Source organism: Sinocyclocheilus grahami, unplaced genomic scaffold (genome assembly GCF_001515645.1).
Source record: "Sinocyclocheilus grahami isolate Dianchi unplaced genomic scaffold, SAMN03320097.WGS_v1.1 scaffold416.1, whole genome shotgun sequence".
Taxonomy (NCBI): Eukaryota; Metazoa; Chordata; class Actinopteri; order Cypriniformes; family Cyprinidae; genus Sinocyclocheilus; species Sinocyclocheilus grahami.
In genome coordinates, this window is record NW_015505595.1 from 288,772 (window position 1) to 307,032 (window position 18,261).

Sequence of the window (18,261 nt, forward strand, 5' to 3'; positions counted from 1 at the left end):
AACAACAATACTACAGCGAGAATAAATGTTACGCCTTCTTTCTTTGCGTGAACATTTGGGCGGCGTTATGCAAATCTTCCCACATCGTGACGTAGACATGTGGGGGCGTGTTAGAACGAGCTGTTTTAGGTAGGCGTGGTTGACTCTTAACTTTTATAAAGAATATCTCTTTGGATTTGAGACTTTAGTCTTTGCAGCTTTACTGATCTTCTTTATGCACCAAGAGCTTGTAACACTCCAAAGAGAAAGGAACAATTTAAATCGCATCATATGACTCCTTTAAAACCAATTTTTGCATTCTATTCCATCTCACCTTCAGAATCAGATAACATATCTATAGAAAAAGTCACAGTAAATATGAAACAGACAATATAACAAGCCAAAAGATGTGTCTTTTTTAAAGACTACACTGGCTACAAATACTATTTGTGGTGGGATTAGGCCCAGATAATGTCATGCATTTCCATAAAACCAGAGAACAAAAGCTTCACTCTGTTTTATGTTTATGCAAGTTAATTTGATAAACTGAACAAGGATGAAACGTCACAGTGCAATGCATAGTTTGGCTTATATTCAAAATAGTTTTGCATAGGACTCTCCTATAAAGCTTAGAACCACCCATCCTATATTATGAAGATGATTTACCCAGATACACATAACCCAGATAAGATAGATGTAGAAGTAGTTTAACACTAATGTCAGCCACTAAACATGTACACTGTGAAAATGCTTGTCCAGCTCTGGGTGTCCTAATCTCGTGTTGCTAAATGTCCACACTTCAGTGCTGGATCTCATACACAGATCCAGATATTTCCAATGGTGAAACTTTCAGAGGGACAACCACTTCAGAGTATCAGTATACCGCATAACCTTGGCTTCTTAAATGGTCACCGCATTTCTAAAAAGATTCCAAGAGGTTAAAATAAAACATGGTTGCAAGACATCAAGGTGATGTCTGTCATGGTAAATAAGTCATAAATGTAATGCCAATCAAATTAGTCTGAATGAAATAGTATTGTATGTATATAAATTATATTTAAATGACACAATCAAACATGAGAGAAAAGTCCAGGGATGTGACACAACCATATTATTAAGGCTTTATGCATTATGGCGTTATGATTAATAATTACATTGTTGTTCAACTAAGCAATGGACTGCATATACTGTTTGTGTCATTATGTAAAAATGCTTTTAGGTTCAATACTAGCTGGTTTCAGGTATGATTCATGTATTTGCTATATTTAAAGATGAATTAGAGAATTAGAACAGGTTAAATGAATGTATAGCACAGCTCTCACTTAATCCTAACCCCTTACAGCGCAGACTAACCACCATAACACACACACACTCACACACAAAGCTCATCTGTAGAAGCAAAGCTACCCCTTGTACCCTTGACAGACTGAATGAAGACAAATGGCGTTCATGACAAGATTCAGAGCAGGTGACCCACCTTCGGCAGGCTTATCTGTGAAAAAAAGACATACCGAGAGTGAGTCTGACTGCTTTTAAATGATTCATTTCATCAAACAGATTATAAGCATTTAGTAGAGTAAAGAGATACAAGTACAAACCAGCAGGTGTAGCTTCCACCTTTTCTCCCTTGGCACCTGAAGCAAATTAAATTCATAATCACAGCATTCAAAAGGGGTCATGTTAAAGTACACGTCAAAACTGTTTATCTCATATTAGTGCAAAAGTCTCAGGCCATTAATATTTTCACCAACAAAAATGGTTTTAAACCAGTTATTTCTATCTTTAAAGTGTGTCAGTAGGAAATATCTGTTTACATTTCGTTTGCTATTAATTGTAATAATGCATTATGCACAAGGAGTCTGACAACAGAGATCTGATCTCACCATCAACCAGTCCATCTGGAATCACATGAAGAAACAGACAAAATCCAGAACTGTGATAACGTCTCCAAGATGCTTGAAGCATATTTCAACAGCATACTGACTCCTTGTGCATACAAAAATCTCACTGGGTTATTACAATTAATAGCAAAAGAAATGTTCAGAAATGTAAACTATACAGTATATACATCTAAATGTAAAATATACAATATAAACACATATGTAAATCATGAAACTGAGCAGGTAAAGGGTGAAAAATTCTACATGACTCAGAGCAGAATCAGAACAATAAATAAATGTATAAACACTGATTATATATGCGCATAACAAAACACTTATGAGATGGCCTAACCTATTTTCAAGACTGCATATAAAAAACAAATAATAATAAAATCATTATATGGAGTAAGGCCTGAAAGTATTTTGGAGTGCAGGCATCCGAGCCTCTCCTCTGGTCTACAGTAGGTGTAAACAGCTTTGCTACATCATACCACCGTCACCTTCCAAGTCGTAGTCCTGGCTTCAAATTGGCTCTGGACCTGGAAGGAGTAGTCGGACCGTCACTATTTAGTGTTACGGATATGAGACACCACACCTGGCCTCTGCCCTGAGGGTCAGATTGAGTGATCTGCTTGCATACCGAAGTACCGACACGTCTATTTTTGATTAGGTTTGTCTTTCAGATTGCAATATGTTAATGGGCCTCAGGCACTTCTGATGTATCTCCTTGTCCCAGAGGAGGAGCGGGATGTGGCGATCCAGCAATTTATAAATGCTTCCCCTGCCTCAGGATCTAAGGAGCTGGCTAAGATGTCCACCCGAAAAAGGACAGAGCAGCGGGTTCACCAGACAGCTGAAGGTCACGACTATAAACAAACAGGGACCTGTAACAACTCTACTGGGAAATGCTCAAATGCTCTGAGCAGCTCTCACCTTACCCGTGATGAATTGGCCTGGCAGTGTTAATTTGCTTGGCTAAAATGTAATTAAAAATCTTTGCTGAGGTGTAGGACCCAGTCAGCGTTTCATTAAAATGGCACTGTTCTCTTAAATCCATCGCTAACACCACTGCAATGCTGTGCATGTGGTTTGCTGTTGCTATGGAAACCAATATAATACTCATGCTCTCTTCTGTTGAGCTCAAGTAAACATCTATTAATCATCTTTTATTTCCTTGGTAAATCAAGAAAATCTTGCCGGTTAGGAGAAATCTGGTGGTGATTTGAGCATCTAACTCACTCATTTATGTTTCGCAAAAGCAGTATCTTAAAATGTGTCTCAAAGTGTTACTGATGTGATATCACTGTTATAATTTTTAAGCAAAAAAAGCATTTTTTTTTTCAAATAAAGCTGAAATAAAATATAAATATTATATAAAACTTAAATGAAAATTAGAAATGCTTCCATGGCAGATAAATGAAATGTTTAAGTATTAAAATGACTACACCTAAAACTGAAAAAAAGAAGAAAAAAGCACATAAACAAATTACTGAAACTTTTCATTTAAACAAAAACTGAAAATATAAAAATAAATTATATTTCAAAATATTATTAAATACTACAGTATATAAATAATAATAAAATAACACTGTGCTATATTGAGACAGATAACTTTTCCTAATGATATTTTTTCTACCTAAATTCTCTAAGGGCTCCTGATCTCCTGCTCAACTCAACTGTTGGCTCTTCTCTGGTTTCCAGTCGTCAGCACTCTCTCCATCTTGCTAGTCTTGGTCCCTGTCACTGCTACACACAGTCAAAGTGCTAAACACTAACAGACACTCACTCACACTCAACACAAAAACACACGTTCTAAAAGTGTAGGTGAGGTAAGAAGTCAAATGGAGGCCAGTGTAGCCTGAATGCTAGTGCTAAAACACTAATGCAGATGAGATGTACAGTACTGCAGACTTAACCACCTTCACAGCAGCAGCGTTATGATTGTTAACTAAAACTATTACAATTATTTTGGCAATTAATTTAAGTCAAGTTGAAATAAAATAAAATATAATATTATGAAAAACCTAAAGGCTTTTAAGCTGATAAAACACTGGGCAACTTTTTGAGCAATTTTGCCGGGCTACAGAATGGGTAACAATTTTCTATCTGGATAGATCGGTTGTGGGCCCTGTGTCTCACCTGGTTGCCTGTTGATGGCAACATTAACTAAAGTTGCCCGGCAATGTTGCTCAAAAAATTGCCCTGTGTATCATCAGCCTTAGCCTCGGCTCTGAGGGTCAAATTGGGTGATCTGCTTGCATGACGAAGTATTATTGTTAACTAAAACTATTAAAATTATTTTGGTATTTCATTTAAGTAAAATTGACATTAAATAAAAAATTATTTTAAGAAAAACCTAAAAACATAAACAAACATTAGAAATGTTGCCTAAAAAACCCCCCCAAAAAAACATGAACACTGACACAGAAGCTATAGCTGTGGTATGTGTTGGGTATGTGTCATTATTACATTATTATTATTACTATTGTTATTACATCATTATTATTATTATTATTGATATTTCTCTTGCAGTCATCACAAGGTATTATTGTTATCATCACCATCTTTAGTATTATTATTATTATGCATGCTACTACTACTTAAATACTACTACTATTATTCAGATTGTCATTGCTGTTTATTTTCATTGCTGTTATTATCATTGCTGTTCTACTGCTGTTTTTGTGTTTTGTGTTCAGCGTATGTTATATGTTTTGCACTCTTAAAAAAAATAAATAAATAAATGTTGCCTCGGCCACTAACTCAAATAAGTACGTTTAAGATGAAGTATTAAAAGCTAAAGTAAATAGAAAGCCAAATATATATATATATAAATATACAGTATATATACACATAACAATGACAAGCCCATAAAAATGACTAAAAAGAAACTAAAATTAAAAAACTGTATATTCCAAATATTAATGATTTTATAATAGTATATGAATAATATTAAAATAACCCTCTCATTTATATAATTTTTTCTCTGAAAGGGACATCCATGGATAAAAAATAATATGGAAGCCCTTTTGCAAGCCTCTTTCCTCCTCCTCAAATCAAACAAATAGATAAATAAATAAATTACAACTTTGAAATCATACAGTCTAACAGTATTTCTTTGCGATTGTGACTTTATATCTCACAAATTAACTTTTTTATTTTTTTTACACTGAGGGAGTGAGACATGGGCTTTCATAGGAGACAGAAAGAGAGCCAGACAGAGATAACCAGAGATGGACAGAGTTTAATGTGGTCGTGTTAAATTAGCACAGAGAAGACTCGGATATCTAAAAGTACGCTTCATAAACAACATATGAGAAAAGTGTAAACGAGTGGTCTAATGCCCTCTCGTCTCCTATGCCTCTCTCTGTTTCGATCATGTGAATCCATTTCCATAAATACAACATCTACAATTACATATATCTCCATCCTCACATACTCCATATATAGTCTGGAGATTATATCAATTTTTATGTCGCTATTCATTTCTGTCTGATCCAAACATGGAAGGTCCTACGTTGCTAATCCATGGTTGTTTCAGAGACGCCACCCCCACTGGCCCCTGGGTCACACAGCTAGTCTGAAACCTAGCAAAATAAACCACACGATGCCCTGAAATTGAGAGCAGGCTGAAATCCAGCATCAGCATTTGAAACTATATCGTATTCGTGGCCGCACTCAGAATTTGCTCACTTTAGTTATATTAGCTTACAGTGCTAGTACTCTCTCCTTCCCTTTGCTGACAAATCACTCTGTACTCTGTGTTCCTCTCTCTCTCTCTCTCTCTCTCTCTCTCTCTCTCTCTCTCGTCGCTTCCTCACTCTATTTGGCCGACTAACCTCTGTGGAATGTTCACCAAGCTAATCTCTTATGACATTTGCTTCACTACTTCTCTATATCTCTTTCTTCACCAAAGGTAAAAGTCTTTTTTGAGCCAAAAGCCTCCCGACTAATCATAATACAGATGGGATTGAGGACAATTCAGTTCAGGTTGTCTAAAAACAAACGAGAGAACATGTCATATAATAACACACATAGCTGATTTCAACCATTTTGTCAGGCCAATGGAGGAAGATAGACTTTCACAACATTGTCAAGTCTGAAAGCAGGGGCCTCACTGCCTTGAGTTAACATGTCGACCCACACCACCCTGCGCTAATGTCGACAAATGCCCTTCGCATATCAGCACATATATGCTTCCAATGCACTCCGACTTGTCACATACAGTGTTATACAAACAAAACCTGAAAGAATGTCTGAGTGTTTAGAGTCAGACTCAAATGTGTTTCAAGTGTGACTAATACAAAAAAAATGTGATCTCTGCCCTTCGAAAGCGCAGCCTACTGTTATTTATCCTATACGGCCAATCCAATCCCAAATTAATGCTTTAATCTGTCAACAAATTAGGTATGGGCACAAAATGTATGAATAACAGTAACCATTACAATTAAGATAATTGTATACAATACGTAATATATCTTGGTCTGGATCTGGGTCTTGGTTAATGATATCAAACTTTTCAGCAAGCTAAAAGGAACCATTGTAGTCAGATTTACGAATGACTCCTTTTAGGGAATCAAAAACAAAGCACAAACAGTGTAGTTCCAGTCACAAACAAATGACTCTTATGAGTTGATTCTCTTAGTGAATCAGTCACAAACTTTCTATTCACTTTCTTGGGCGTTTATAACTGAAGTGCCCATAACGTAATAATTGTATTCATTGATTTCTACAGCAAATGCAATTTAAAGTTATTTCCGTTAGTATCCACAGCATTAGTTTCTGGTTTTATTATTATAACTGTTAAATTAGTAATTGATCTGCTTATGTACTAGTTTAGAAAGATCCCTACATAATTTCTAACATTACCTGAGAGATCATTTATTATGTCTAAATGTATGTCTCATGACAATACTGATGATTTGAGTTATGGATATCGATTGTAATTTATTATCATTGAAATTTCCCAAAGTCAACTGATCAAAGTGAATCTGAATTTAATCAAATGCTTGTAAATCAGAAACAAATTGAATCTGAGATCTGTATCCATACGCAGTTCTGGTCTAGGTCTTAACCTAACTAACCCATTAAGTTAAGGGTCTGTGTGGTCCAGTTGCAACAAACCCATTAAATTAAGAAAATCTCAAAGGGATAGTTCACCCAAAAAATGAAAATTCTGTCATTAATTACTCAGCCTTATGTCATTCCAAACCTGTAATACCTTTGTTCATCTAAGGGAACACAAATTAAGATATTTTTGATGAAATCCAAGAGCTTTCTGACCCTCCATAGACAGTAAAGTAACTGAAATGTTCCTAGGAAAATAGTCCATGTGACATCAGTGATCAAACCATAATTTTACAAAGCTACGAGACAAAGAAAACTAAAATAACGACTTTATTCAACAATTCTTCTCTTCTGCGTCACGATCCTCCACCATTACGGACAGCACCACGATGCATGCGTATGCACTCCTCTGCTCGTAAACAAGGCGCAGAACATGCATGTTCTACATCAGCAGCAGCATACGCATGTGTCGTGATACTCTTGATAAAGTCATTAAACACAGCCTCCAGAGCAAGCCATCGACGAATAGTCATTTTCTCACCATAGCCCCCGCCCACTGGCATTCACTTGCTTAACATTTGACACTTGATTATGCTGAATGTGAGAGTTGCGTTGCCGTCAAAAGCAAATAGAAATTACAATCACTGCCGCTATCTTGTCTACTCTGGATACAGTATAGAGATGCACATTCGCTTTCTGACATAGTCCATGTCCTTGAGTCATGACACATGGAGATTAAGAACATTCGCTTTCGAGGTGTTTGGTTTAAACAGCTCGTTCGCATCTTTGTACAGATATTAGAAGAATTTAGCATAAAAAACAAGTGGATAGTTTATTTTTGATGTGTCCTGGATCGTGTCAGAGGATTGATCAGAGCATTTTGTTTTGTAAAAACAAAGTGTCACAGAGAGCTCACAAAGAAACATTTGTTGAAAGATGAAGCGGTACTAGATCTGACTGCAGCTGAATCACTGTCCATAAGTAAATGATTTCATAATGCTTTGTCTGGAAATGCCACTCATATGCAATAGCGAGGGAGTGTTGATTCTGTTTCCTATGCAATGATGTTAGCAAATCATAACAGTGACTGATTCCTGACACGCCTTAGAGGACACGCCCCTTAAAAACAGGACGTTTTAGAGAGAGGGTAAGAATCAGGGTTGAAAACTAATAATTTGTTTTTTGTTTTTTTGTGCAAAAAAATACAAACTTTTATTACCATTATAAGTAAACCTCATTGAACATATTAAAATTTAAAAAATCCATGTCATGACCCCTTTAATGTTAAACCAATCATGTCACATGGACTATTTTAATGATGTCCTTACTACAATTCTGGGCCTTGAACATATCAGTTGTGTTGGTGTCAATGGAGGGTCAGAAAGCTCTCGGATTTCATCAAAAATATCTTAATTTGTGTTCTGAAGATGAACAAAGGTCTTACGGGTTTGGAACGACATGGGGGTGAGTAATTAATGACAGAAATTTCATTTTGGGGTGAACTAAAGGTCTTTGCACACTGAGTCTGAAATTCTCGTCAAAAATTTTTGCACGTTAAAAAATACGTTGTCAATCACGTTCACACACTGCCTCCGAAAATTTCGTCCGTCATAAAAAAATTCGGATCAGGTTCTGCGTTTTCGTATCTGTAGCAAGCATTTTGATAGGAAAGGATGACGAATACGAAAAAATAAATAAATAAATAAAAAGTGCATATGAAAATTTCGGTCTCAGTGTGCAAGGACCTGAACCCTTTAATTCTATTATTATCAGGGGTCTTCCTATTGTAAGGAGTTTGTTGAAACTGGCTGCTGGCCCTCACTTCAACTCTGATGCCGAATGAATATAACAAATTCCTTTTAAAATATTTCAATTTCAGGATAAACATTCTCTGATGGGAACAGCCTAGTGATATATGTAGTGTTTCTAAGGATATCACAAAAAAATCCCCTCAGGCTTCATTCAGCTCCTCAGATCCAGATTGAAAGCAGCTATTTTTACAAGCGGGGTGTGATGGAGTGTCTTTGGCATTAGAAGTATTTGGAGTGGATACAAGTGTGGGGAGGTTCGGCCACACATGATGAAGTTTCCCCGTTTTATGAGGATGGAGAGAGTGATTCTTTTGGCAGCGAGAGGAAACACTTAAGAGAAACGCTACAATATCTATCAGTCTCCCCATGACAGTACTGATGATTTGAGTTATGGAAATAGATCGTAAATATCTCTTTCCTACATACATGAAAAGATGAGGTGGTGAGGATAAAGATGAAGATTGGGGAGATGGTGACGCAGAAACAGTTTGATCACGAACATCTGATCTGAGCATATTAATAAACTGGTTGCTATGGGTCATGCTGTGTATGTAATTACAACCAATATAATTTCTAAGAATAGTTATAATTTTACATGACTTTGTCAAACTGAATATCACTTCAGCTGATTCAACAAAAATATTTACATGAGCTGAAGTTCAAATATGATTTAAAATAAAATATTTAATCAAAATGATTCTCTCTCCATGTATTTATGAACTAAAGACAGGCTATCATAAAATAAATGTCAAAAGGTGTGGTTTATGATGTGATGATGTTGAAATTAATTATGGCCTCTTTACTTCCTGACAGTGGTCTCTTTATCTTTTCCACTCTCAGGATAGCGCATTGCATTTTTAATAAACCAAGCAAAGTTGCAACTGAACTTGACAGCCAGTGATCATCATGCATTCAGGAAAAGAGCACATTAGACATTTTAACTCATTTTGTTTTTTTATGGGGAGGAACAAAAGTTTTGAGCAAGTTTTTGAGGACGAAGAGATGATAACGATTTTTCGCAAATATAAATGTATACATTTTTTCATCAAATGTAAAGGATAATTTACATTTCTAATTGCTTGACAGAAAATGTTTAAAATATGTATATAATATATAATGTTCAGTGCAAAAAAATAAAATAAAATAAAATTATATGTGCGAAAAATGTAAAATGAATAATATACTTTTAAATCATTTAAAATAAATGTTAAATATAAAAAAAAAATGTCATCATTAAAAATTTAGAAAATTATAGTAAAAAATGTATTAAAAAATATCGAACAGGACAAGCAATAGTTTGGTCAAATGTCCCGAAACTCTTTCACATTTGTCCCAGGTCAGTGGGCCATCCTTACTGTTGAGTCATGCAAACACTTTATTACTTACACTACTCATGCAATTTAATGATTAAGGATACACTTTTTCTTTTGAAAGTTGCATTAGAAATGTGTTAAATGGGCATGTTGCTTCTACATAAATGGAAATTATTTATACTGTGGGTGCTGAGATTTTGGGCGGTGAAGGAAAGGTTGACCATTTAACAGAGATAAATAGATAGAAATTAGCACAGTGGGTTTGTCGGGGCACTCGAGGAGATTTACCTTCCTGCCGAGTTTAGTTAAAATCGAATCAAATACTCATGAACCAGCTAATCAAGGTCATTGGGTTCTCTTGAATATTTCATGATTCCAGATCTCCAGGAGGAAGATTGAGCAAAACTGGTGTGTGGAATATGCAACAGGGTTTATGAATATACTCATACAACGATATCAGGTCATGCAGTACAGATCCCATTACATACGTTAAGTTGGAGGACATATTCTAAAACACACAAAAAGCAAGCGCTCCCACATCTGCGTGTGATCCATCATGAAGGAGATGCATGAAAAGGAGTGCATTGTGATGTTAACGGGTATGAGGTAATGCTACACTACACCAGCTGGAAATGAGACATTGGATGTTAAGACACCTATCACTGTCACTGTTACTGTATATGTGTGTGTGAGTATGTGTGTAAGGGGGGTTGGGGGATGGGATTACTTAGCAACATTTTCAGGTATACAAAACCTCCCTTTGGGGATGTCCAAAGATGCCCTCAGTTTGGAAAAACAATTCGTTCATAAAATAAAGTTGTATAAAAATATGCATCAAATTTTGGGGTCAGTGTTGGTGTTAGTCAGTATCTATCTATCTATCTATCTATCTATCTATATATATATATATATATCCATCTATCTATATACTGATATACTGTATGTGTATATATACAGTATATAATGTATGTGTGTATATACATGTGCATCTCATTAAATTAGAATGTCATGGAAAAGTTCATTTATTTCAGTAATTCAACTCAAATGTGAAACTTGTGTATTAAATAAATTCAATGCACACAGACTGAAGTAGTTTAAGTCTTTGGTTATTTTAATTGTGATGATTTTGGCTCACATTTAACAAAAACCCACCAATTCACTATCTCAACAAATTAGAATATGGTGACATGCCAATCAGCTAATCAACTCAAAACACCTGCAAAGGTTTCCTGAGCCTTCAAAATGGTCTCTCAGTTTGGTTCACTAGGCTACACAATCATGGGGAAGACTGCTGATCTGACAGTTGTCCAGAAGACAATCACTGACACCCTTCACAAGGAGGGTAAGCCACAAACATTAATTGCCAAAGAAGCTGGCTGTTCACAGAGTGCTGTATCCAAGCATGTTAAAAGAAAGTTGAGTGGAAGGAAAAAGTGTAGAAGAAAAAGATGCACAACCAACCGAGAAAACCGCAGCCTTATGAGGATTGTCAAGCAAAATCAATTCAAGAATTTGAGTGAACTTCACAAGGAATGGACTGAGGCTGGGGTCAAGGCATCAAGAGCCACCACACACAGACGTGTCAAGGAATTTGGCTACAGTTGTCGTATTCCTCTTGTTAAGCCACTCCTGAACCACAAACAACGTCAGAGGCGTCTTACCTGGGCTAAGGAGAAGAAGAACTGGACTGTTGCCCAGTGGTCCAAAGTCCTCTTTTCAGATGAGAGCAAGTTTTGTATTTCATTTGGAAACCAAGGTCCTAGAGTCTGGAGGAAGGGTGGAGAAGCTCATAGCCCAAGTTGCTTGAAGTCCAGTGTTAAGTTTCCACAGTCTGTGATGATTTGGGGTGCAATGTCATCTGCTGGTGTTGGTCCATTGTGTTTTTTGAAAACCAACGTCACTGCACCCGTTTACCAAGAAATTTTGGAGCACTTCATGCTTCCTTCTGCTGACCAGCTTTTTGAAGATGCTGATTTCATTTTCCAGCAGGATTTGGCACCTGCCCACACTGCCAAAAGCACCAAAAGTTGGTTAAATGACCATGGTGTTGGTGTGCTTGACTGGCCAGCAAACTCACCAGACCTGAACCCCATAGAGAATCTATGGGGTATTGTCAAGAGGAAAATGAGAAACAAGAGACCAAAAAATGCAGATGAGCTGAAGGCCACTGTCAAAGAAACCTGGGCTTCCATACCACCTCAGCAGTGCCACAAACTGATCACCTCCATGCCACGCCGAATTGAGGCAGTAATTAAAGCAAAAGGAGCCCCTACCAAGTATTGAGTACATGTACAGTAAATGAACATACTTTCCAGAAGGCCAACAATTCACTAAAAATGTTTTTTTATTGGTCTTATGAAGTATTCTAATTTGTTGAGATAGTGAATTGGTGGGTTTTTGTTATTCACTAAAAATGTTTTTTTTTATTGGTCTTATGAAGTATTCTAATTTGTTGAGATAGTGAATTGGTGGGTTTTTGTTAAATGTGAGCCAAAATCATCACAATTAAAAGAACCAAAGACTTAAACTACTTCAGTCTGTGTGCACTGAATTTATTTGATACACGAGTTTCACAATTTGAGTTTATTTACTGAAATAAATGAACTTTTCCACAACATTCTAATTTACTGAGATGCACCTGTAGCCTGTACATTCTGACTATAATTTTTATTTTGTTTTATTTTTTTTGCAATTTCTTCCTGATAAAATATTAAATAGCTTGACAAAATGTATATAAATGTATTTATATAAATGTATTTATATAAATTATTTAAAATAATTTTAACGCATCTTGCAGCCCCCTTCGAGGTGTGCTGAGGCCCTCTAGTACCGGCCCCCTGGTTGAGAACCACTTGTATATGTATAACTAAATATTTGTGTGTGTGTATGGGTCAAAAAATAGGATAAAGCAAGAATATGTCCATTTTGGATCACAGAGTTCACAGAGAGTGTCTGTGTAATTCTGTGCTGTGTTGTGGTGAAAATAGGGAGATTTGGGAAAAGGGAGCACCATAATAATGACATTTCAGATGGCAAATAAGAGGCTTAAACTTCCCTAATACTCAATACTCCGGGTGTTTCATTAGCAGGGTTACAGGGAACCAAACTCTTGTTGTCCTGCCAGGACAGAAACAACATTATTTCAGCCTGGCAGGGCAACACAGGCTTATGGACAAAGAGACTCAATTTTGTCACAGAAGATGCTTTGTTGATCATTTTAGGACGTTTTAGAAGTCCAAAGGAATCCTTCACTTATCTCAAACTATCACAGGCCAGACATTTGACTATTATGGTAAAGCTTGGATATTATATTAGACTCTTTGTGAAGTAATTTATATTACAGTTTTTCTTGAAACCATCACTAATTTTCGCAAAACCTTAAACACAAATCCAAATACTCAAACCAAATTCACGAAACCTCTGACTCTTCCGTCAAAATCAAACGATCACTGCAAAACCATTTCACTTGCACTCAAAATCAAATGGTGCTCTCAGATCACACACACACACACACACACGAGTCAATAAAATAAACACTACAGAGCATTCATTAGACACTACAGAGAAAAATGGAGAGCACAGCATCCAGAATATTACAGGAAAAAAGTATATTGTATTGAGTAAACAATTTAGCAATTCTGTAAAAATGTATAGTATATTGCAACTGAGTAAGGTGAATATATTGTATAGGCCTACTGTATGTACTGCAAGAATAGTATTGTGCTGAATATTGAATAGCACTGAATGTTTGTATATATTCAGCACTTGGATACTGCAAAGATACTGCAGTTCAACTGCAAAGGCCAAAAAGCTCAAATAAAACACTAAATAAATAGCATGTTACAGTACACTCAAATACTGTAAGTTGTGCAATTGTAAAATCAGGGTCAATAAGAGATTCATTCTGTCTCAGCATCATGTCTTTGTGTTTGAGTCCAGCCTGAGGACTTTGTCCACATCACATGTAATGTAGTCTTTTTTGCTAAACAAATAGAAAAAACCCTCTGGTGTGACCGATCCAGCCTTGATAACACTCTCTAAACCTGACTCTTTCTCTCCTCATCCTCCACTTCTTACATGTTCTCTTCCTCCTCTCCTTCTCAGATTGTTTCCATCTATTGTTCGTATCATCATTCAGTCACCTGTGCCACTTGTGCACTCTGAGCTGGCTCATATTTTGTACAGTTGGTTTGATCACATCATTAGAAACAAGTGTGAACAATTTTGAATCGTTGTGTGTAAACGATGACAACTGTGCTTTAGTTGTGTTTAACTTTTGCCGCTTGTGTTTAGCATTTTGCAGCACAAATGCATCACAGTGTGATAAGTGTTTAAGTGAAAGATAATGTGTTTAGAGTTTTGCAAAAAGAGTCTAACTGCCTGAACGTGTTTAAGGTTTAGCAGAAAGAGTGCTTTATTCGGCAAATTGGTTTAAGCTAGTGAGAATGTGGTTCAGAGATTGGGGTTTAGTGTTTTAGCTATTCAGAAAAACTGTACTGTGACATATCACATGGGCTTTATTTCAGCCCCAATCCAATATTAATTCAAATGCACAATTTACAGTGCACAGCCTTGACCCACTATTACAGCACTATCATTACAGAGTATCCATAATCATGGAGCAATATGCAGAGACACACAACTCTGAACACGTCTCCACTGTCAACATGCCCATTTGTAAAATCGCATACCCTCCTAAAAGCTGCTCAAGGCCGTGGGGCTATTCTGGAAGCTGTTTATTAAGGAATCGTGCTCCTTGCCAGTCACTATGGCTTTAGGAGATCCAGACAGACTTTATCTCGACAGTTCCCCGCTCTGAGCAAAGTGGCCTGTGTGTGACTGGGGGACTTTGTGTGGAGGGTGGTAAATGTGATCTTTAAAAAGCAATAAACTAAAAGAGGGGCCTCGTGTGTGGTCTGAAGTGTGGAGGAAGGATGAATGAGAAAATGAAAGAGGGACAGAAGGATAGGCAAGAGAAGACGGGACAGGTTATGCTCCAGTGAAATTATCCAGTTATTTGACACTCTGACTGGGATTAACACGGAGTCTTGGGGCTGATATAGAAGGAAAAACTGAATCATAACAGAGACGAGGCAGATCTCAAGACGGGATGGCGACATAAGACCAAAGACACTGAACTGACCTTGTGTGTTTTTTAAAAGGGTCATGCTCAGGAGACATTTGCTTGCTAAATACATGCCCATGACAACCAACTGCTGTACTTAACAGAATACTGAACTTTTTACATTATAGAACAGTTTTATGTGTAAAGCAAAGGCTGAAAATTATTTTTATTTAAAAAAAATTTTTTTGTAAAAATAGTAGCCAATATGCATGTCTGCATTACTCTCTTTACATTTTAATTGGTTATATAAATATAAAATAATAATAATAAATGCCCTGCTATGGAAATTATAATATGTTTTTACTATGTAGTTTTCTTTTTTAAAATGCTCATACAGACTTTGTATCTGCATTTTATAAATTAGTTTTTAATAATTTTAACAAATAATTAAAAATAAAATTATATTAATTAAAATAATATTTAATTTTTAATTGTTCTTTATATTTTTAGCATAAATAGTTCGATTTCCTGAGAATGGTTATAAATTATTCCATCTTTCTACTTCTAAATATCAGGAATTTGCAGTTCCATTTACAGTAATTACAAACATTCTGATCTGTTTTCCTTAACAGCATCCACCGTTAAGCAGCTTAGAGCCACAGTGTACATTGAATGCATTTTGAGAGTATTACTGCATAGCAGCGATTTTGCTTATTATCCTGCTGTTGCTGGAGTAATGACCTCTCTATGAGGATGACTTAGATTAGATTTGAAACACAACCTCAATTTTGCCTGAAGATTTTCCAGTGTCTGTCAAATCTGTCATTTCTTTCTGCCTCAAGACATGTACTGCACAATGAAAATGAAGAAGGCCATATTTTAGAGCCTCAGTCAGATACACAAGTTCACAGCATCATTACATGGCTGAATATGGGTATCCTTTGACACTAACTTCTGATATCTGATGCTAATGATTCTATCTGCTGGTTACACTTCAATGCCTGCAACTCACTCTCCTTAAAAGCTCCATAAAAAGGTGTGGTAGGAAAAGCTTTTACCTCTGTATCAGTGCCAGCAAATGAAATCATACTGTATGTTCAGAACTAACTCCCTCCAAATATAAGCATTACTACTTTGAGGACCATACTTGATATGCTATTGATTTTTAATTGTGCACTACTTCAATCGATAGATTCATTTTCATAATGATCAGAATGTCACCTGCAGGGTCAATCAAGAATTGAGTGTTTGAATGAAGGACTTTCTGCAGGCGAAACAACATATTCAAGCAGCTTTATGTGATATCCTTTGAGTATGTATCACATATAATGAGTCCTCTTGGAATGTGATTCTACCTCAGATCATTTCAATTGAGTTTCATTACAGAAGAGCATTGTCCATTGGTTAATAATTAGTAATAATGATTAAAGGCTGGAATATACACAAACACAACATTGCCAGAGTTACAGTCTAAAGCCAAAAGGCAGAGTTAGTCTGCAGATTTTGGGAGCTCACATTTGACCAATTTCACAGAAAATCGCATCATGTATGATGGACACAGATTTAGACGATGATTCCATCCAGATGGAGGATATCAAACATGTGTGATATTTCGATATGATATTGTCATAAATCTCCTAGCAACAAGGCACATGTTTCTGTGTGAGTTTGTGTTCAGAATCACCTTAAAGTCTGGTAATGTGTTATCCTCAGTAGTTTTAGTGTATTATGCCCAGTTTTCCTCTGTAACATATACAAAGTCAACAAATAGTATTTTAAAACCTCTTCAGATTTTAAAAGTCGTGTACTGTATCCCAGCCTTAAGGTAATCATCACAATCATAATTCAAACTGGGTATCTTCTCTGTCAGGTCGCCCATACTGCCAAACCCCAAACTGAAAATTGACCTCTCACTCCTGCTGCTGCCAACCCAACCTATAAAATTCATCTTTCAGTGCCTGTCACACCCGAGACCATCTAAACATCTCCTTACAACAAATTATACATTCAGACCCATGATTTATGCGTTAAGCAACTAAAGTAACGTTTCTCAACCTTTGCAGGTAGTTAGCTAACAAAAAGTGTGAACTAGTGATCGAGATTTAAGTAATTCAGCTTGATGAATGAAATTATCAACAAATGGATGTCTTTATGGATGGGCCAGACACTTAAGCATTCTGCCAGTCCAAGTAAAAGAGCATCATTTACATTAACACGACACATAAAATGACAAATAGTGGCGATAAAAATATACCGTAGTGTTAAATATAATATCGATGTTTAAATGAACTTAAAGAGGCTTACCTGGCTTCTTCGGTTCAGGCATGGTGGTTCGTCATATGTCGGTCACCCTGACTTTTCTTTCTCCCACACTTTACTCATCTTTCATTCCTTTTATTCCCTCCTCCCTTGGCAAGCATGTCGTCCACATCCTTGAGAAAGATAGAGGAGGGTGGGTGAGGAGAGAAAAGAGCGATACAGGGAGAGAGAGAGACAGAATGAGTGTTACTTGAGATCTTAAGGGAATACAACTTGGACAAGAGGAGCAGATGAAAGACAGAGACAAGGGTGAAAAAAGTTTAACATTATAACAAACAGGGTGTCTCTATGTTAATTGGTTATCTTGATAAGGCGTGCTGTGAAAGAGGCTATTTGCTAATGGAATGATATACTCGTAGATATTTTAACCGACAGCCTGTATGAAGCACATTACAGTGAAGCTGCTTGACACCTGTGATTATCTATGAAGTGATTCTTACCTCAGAAAATTAGAGAGACTTGTCAAGAACAGACTCAGGCTGCTGAAATGCTGTCCGAGGTTAACTATGTTAGACAGGCTGACCTTTGACCTCTCTAACCACTCCTTTCTTTTCAACAAGTATAAGTGCTGACAATTCTGCTCATTCATTAGGCCAGTCTCATAGATCTTTACAGGACACACACTGACTGTGTTTCAAGACATTCCTCAGATTTTTGTCTTTAAAATGCTCTTGAGTGTAGGATTAATTTCTTATGCATCTCATCCAATGCCTCCGTTGTTAATTCCAAAATGTCATTTTAGACTTAGCAATGAAGACTTGAGCCATAGATAGTAATGCAGTTATGCAGTTATTAAAGGGTTACTTCACCCAAAAATGAAAATTCTG

The 18,261-nt window shown here is 36.4% G+C and overlaps 1 protein-coding gene across 1 annotated transcript in view; it reads right to left on the reverse strand.

The window, feature by feature from the left end:
• Window positions 1-17,477, reverse strand: part of LOC107551135 (myosin-binding protein C, fast-type-like) — a 31,584-nt gene extending 14,107 nt beyond the window's left edge. Inside the window, exons 1-3 of the mRNA XM_016232638.1 lie at window positions 17,420-17,477; window positions 1,578-1,613; window positions 1,457-1,471 (exon numbers count right to left, since the gene is read on the reverse strand). Of these exons, the coding sequence (XP_016088124.1) occupies window positions 1,457-1,471; window positions 1,578-1,613; window positions 17,420-17,441 (73 nt within the window). The 5' untranslated portion in view covers window positions 17,442-17,477. The remainder of the gene's footprint in view (window positions 1-1,456; window positions 1,472-1,577; window positions 1,614-17,419) is intronic.
• Between the last annotated feature and the right edge of the window lie 784 nt (window positions 17,478-18,261).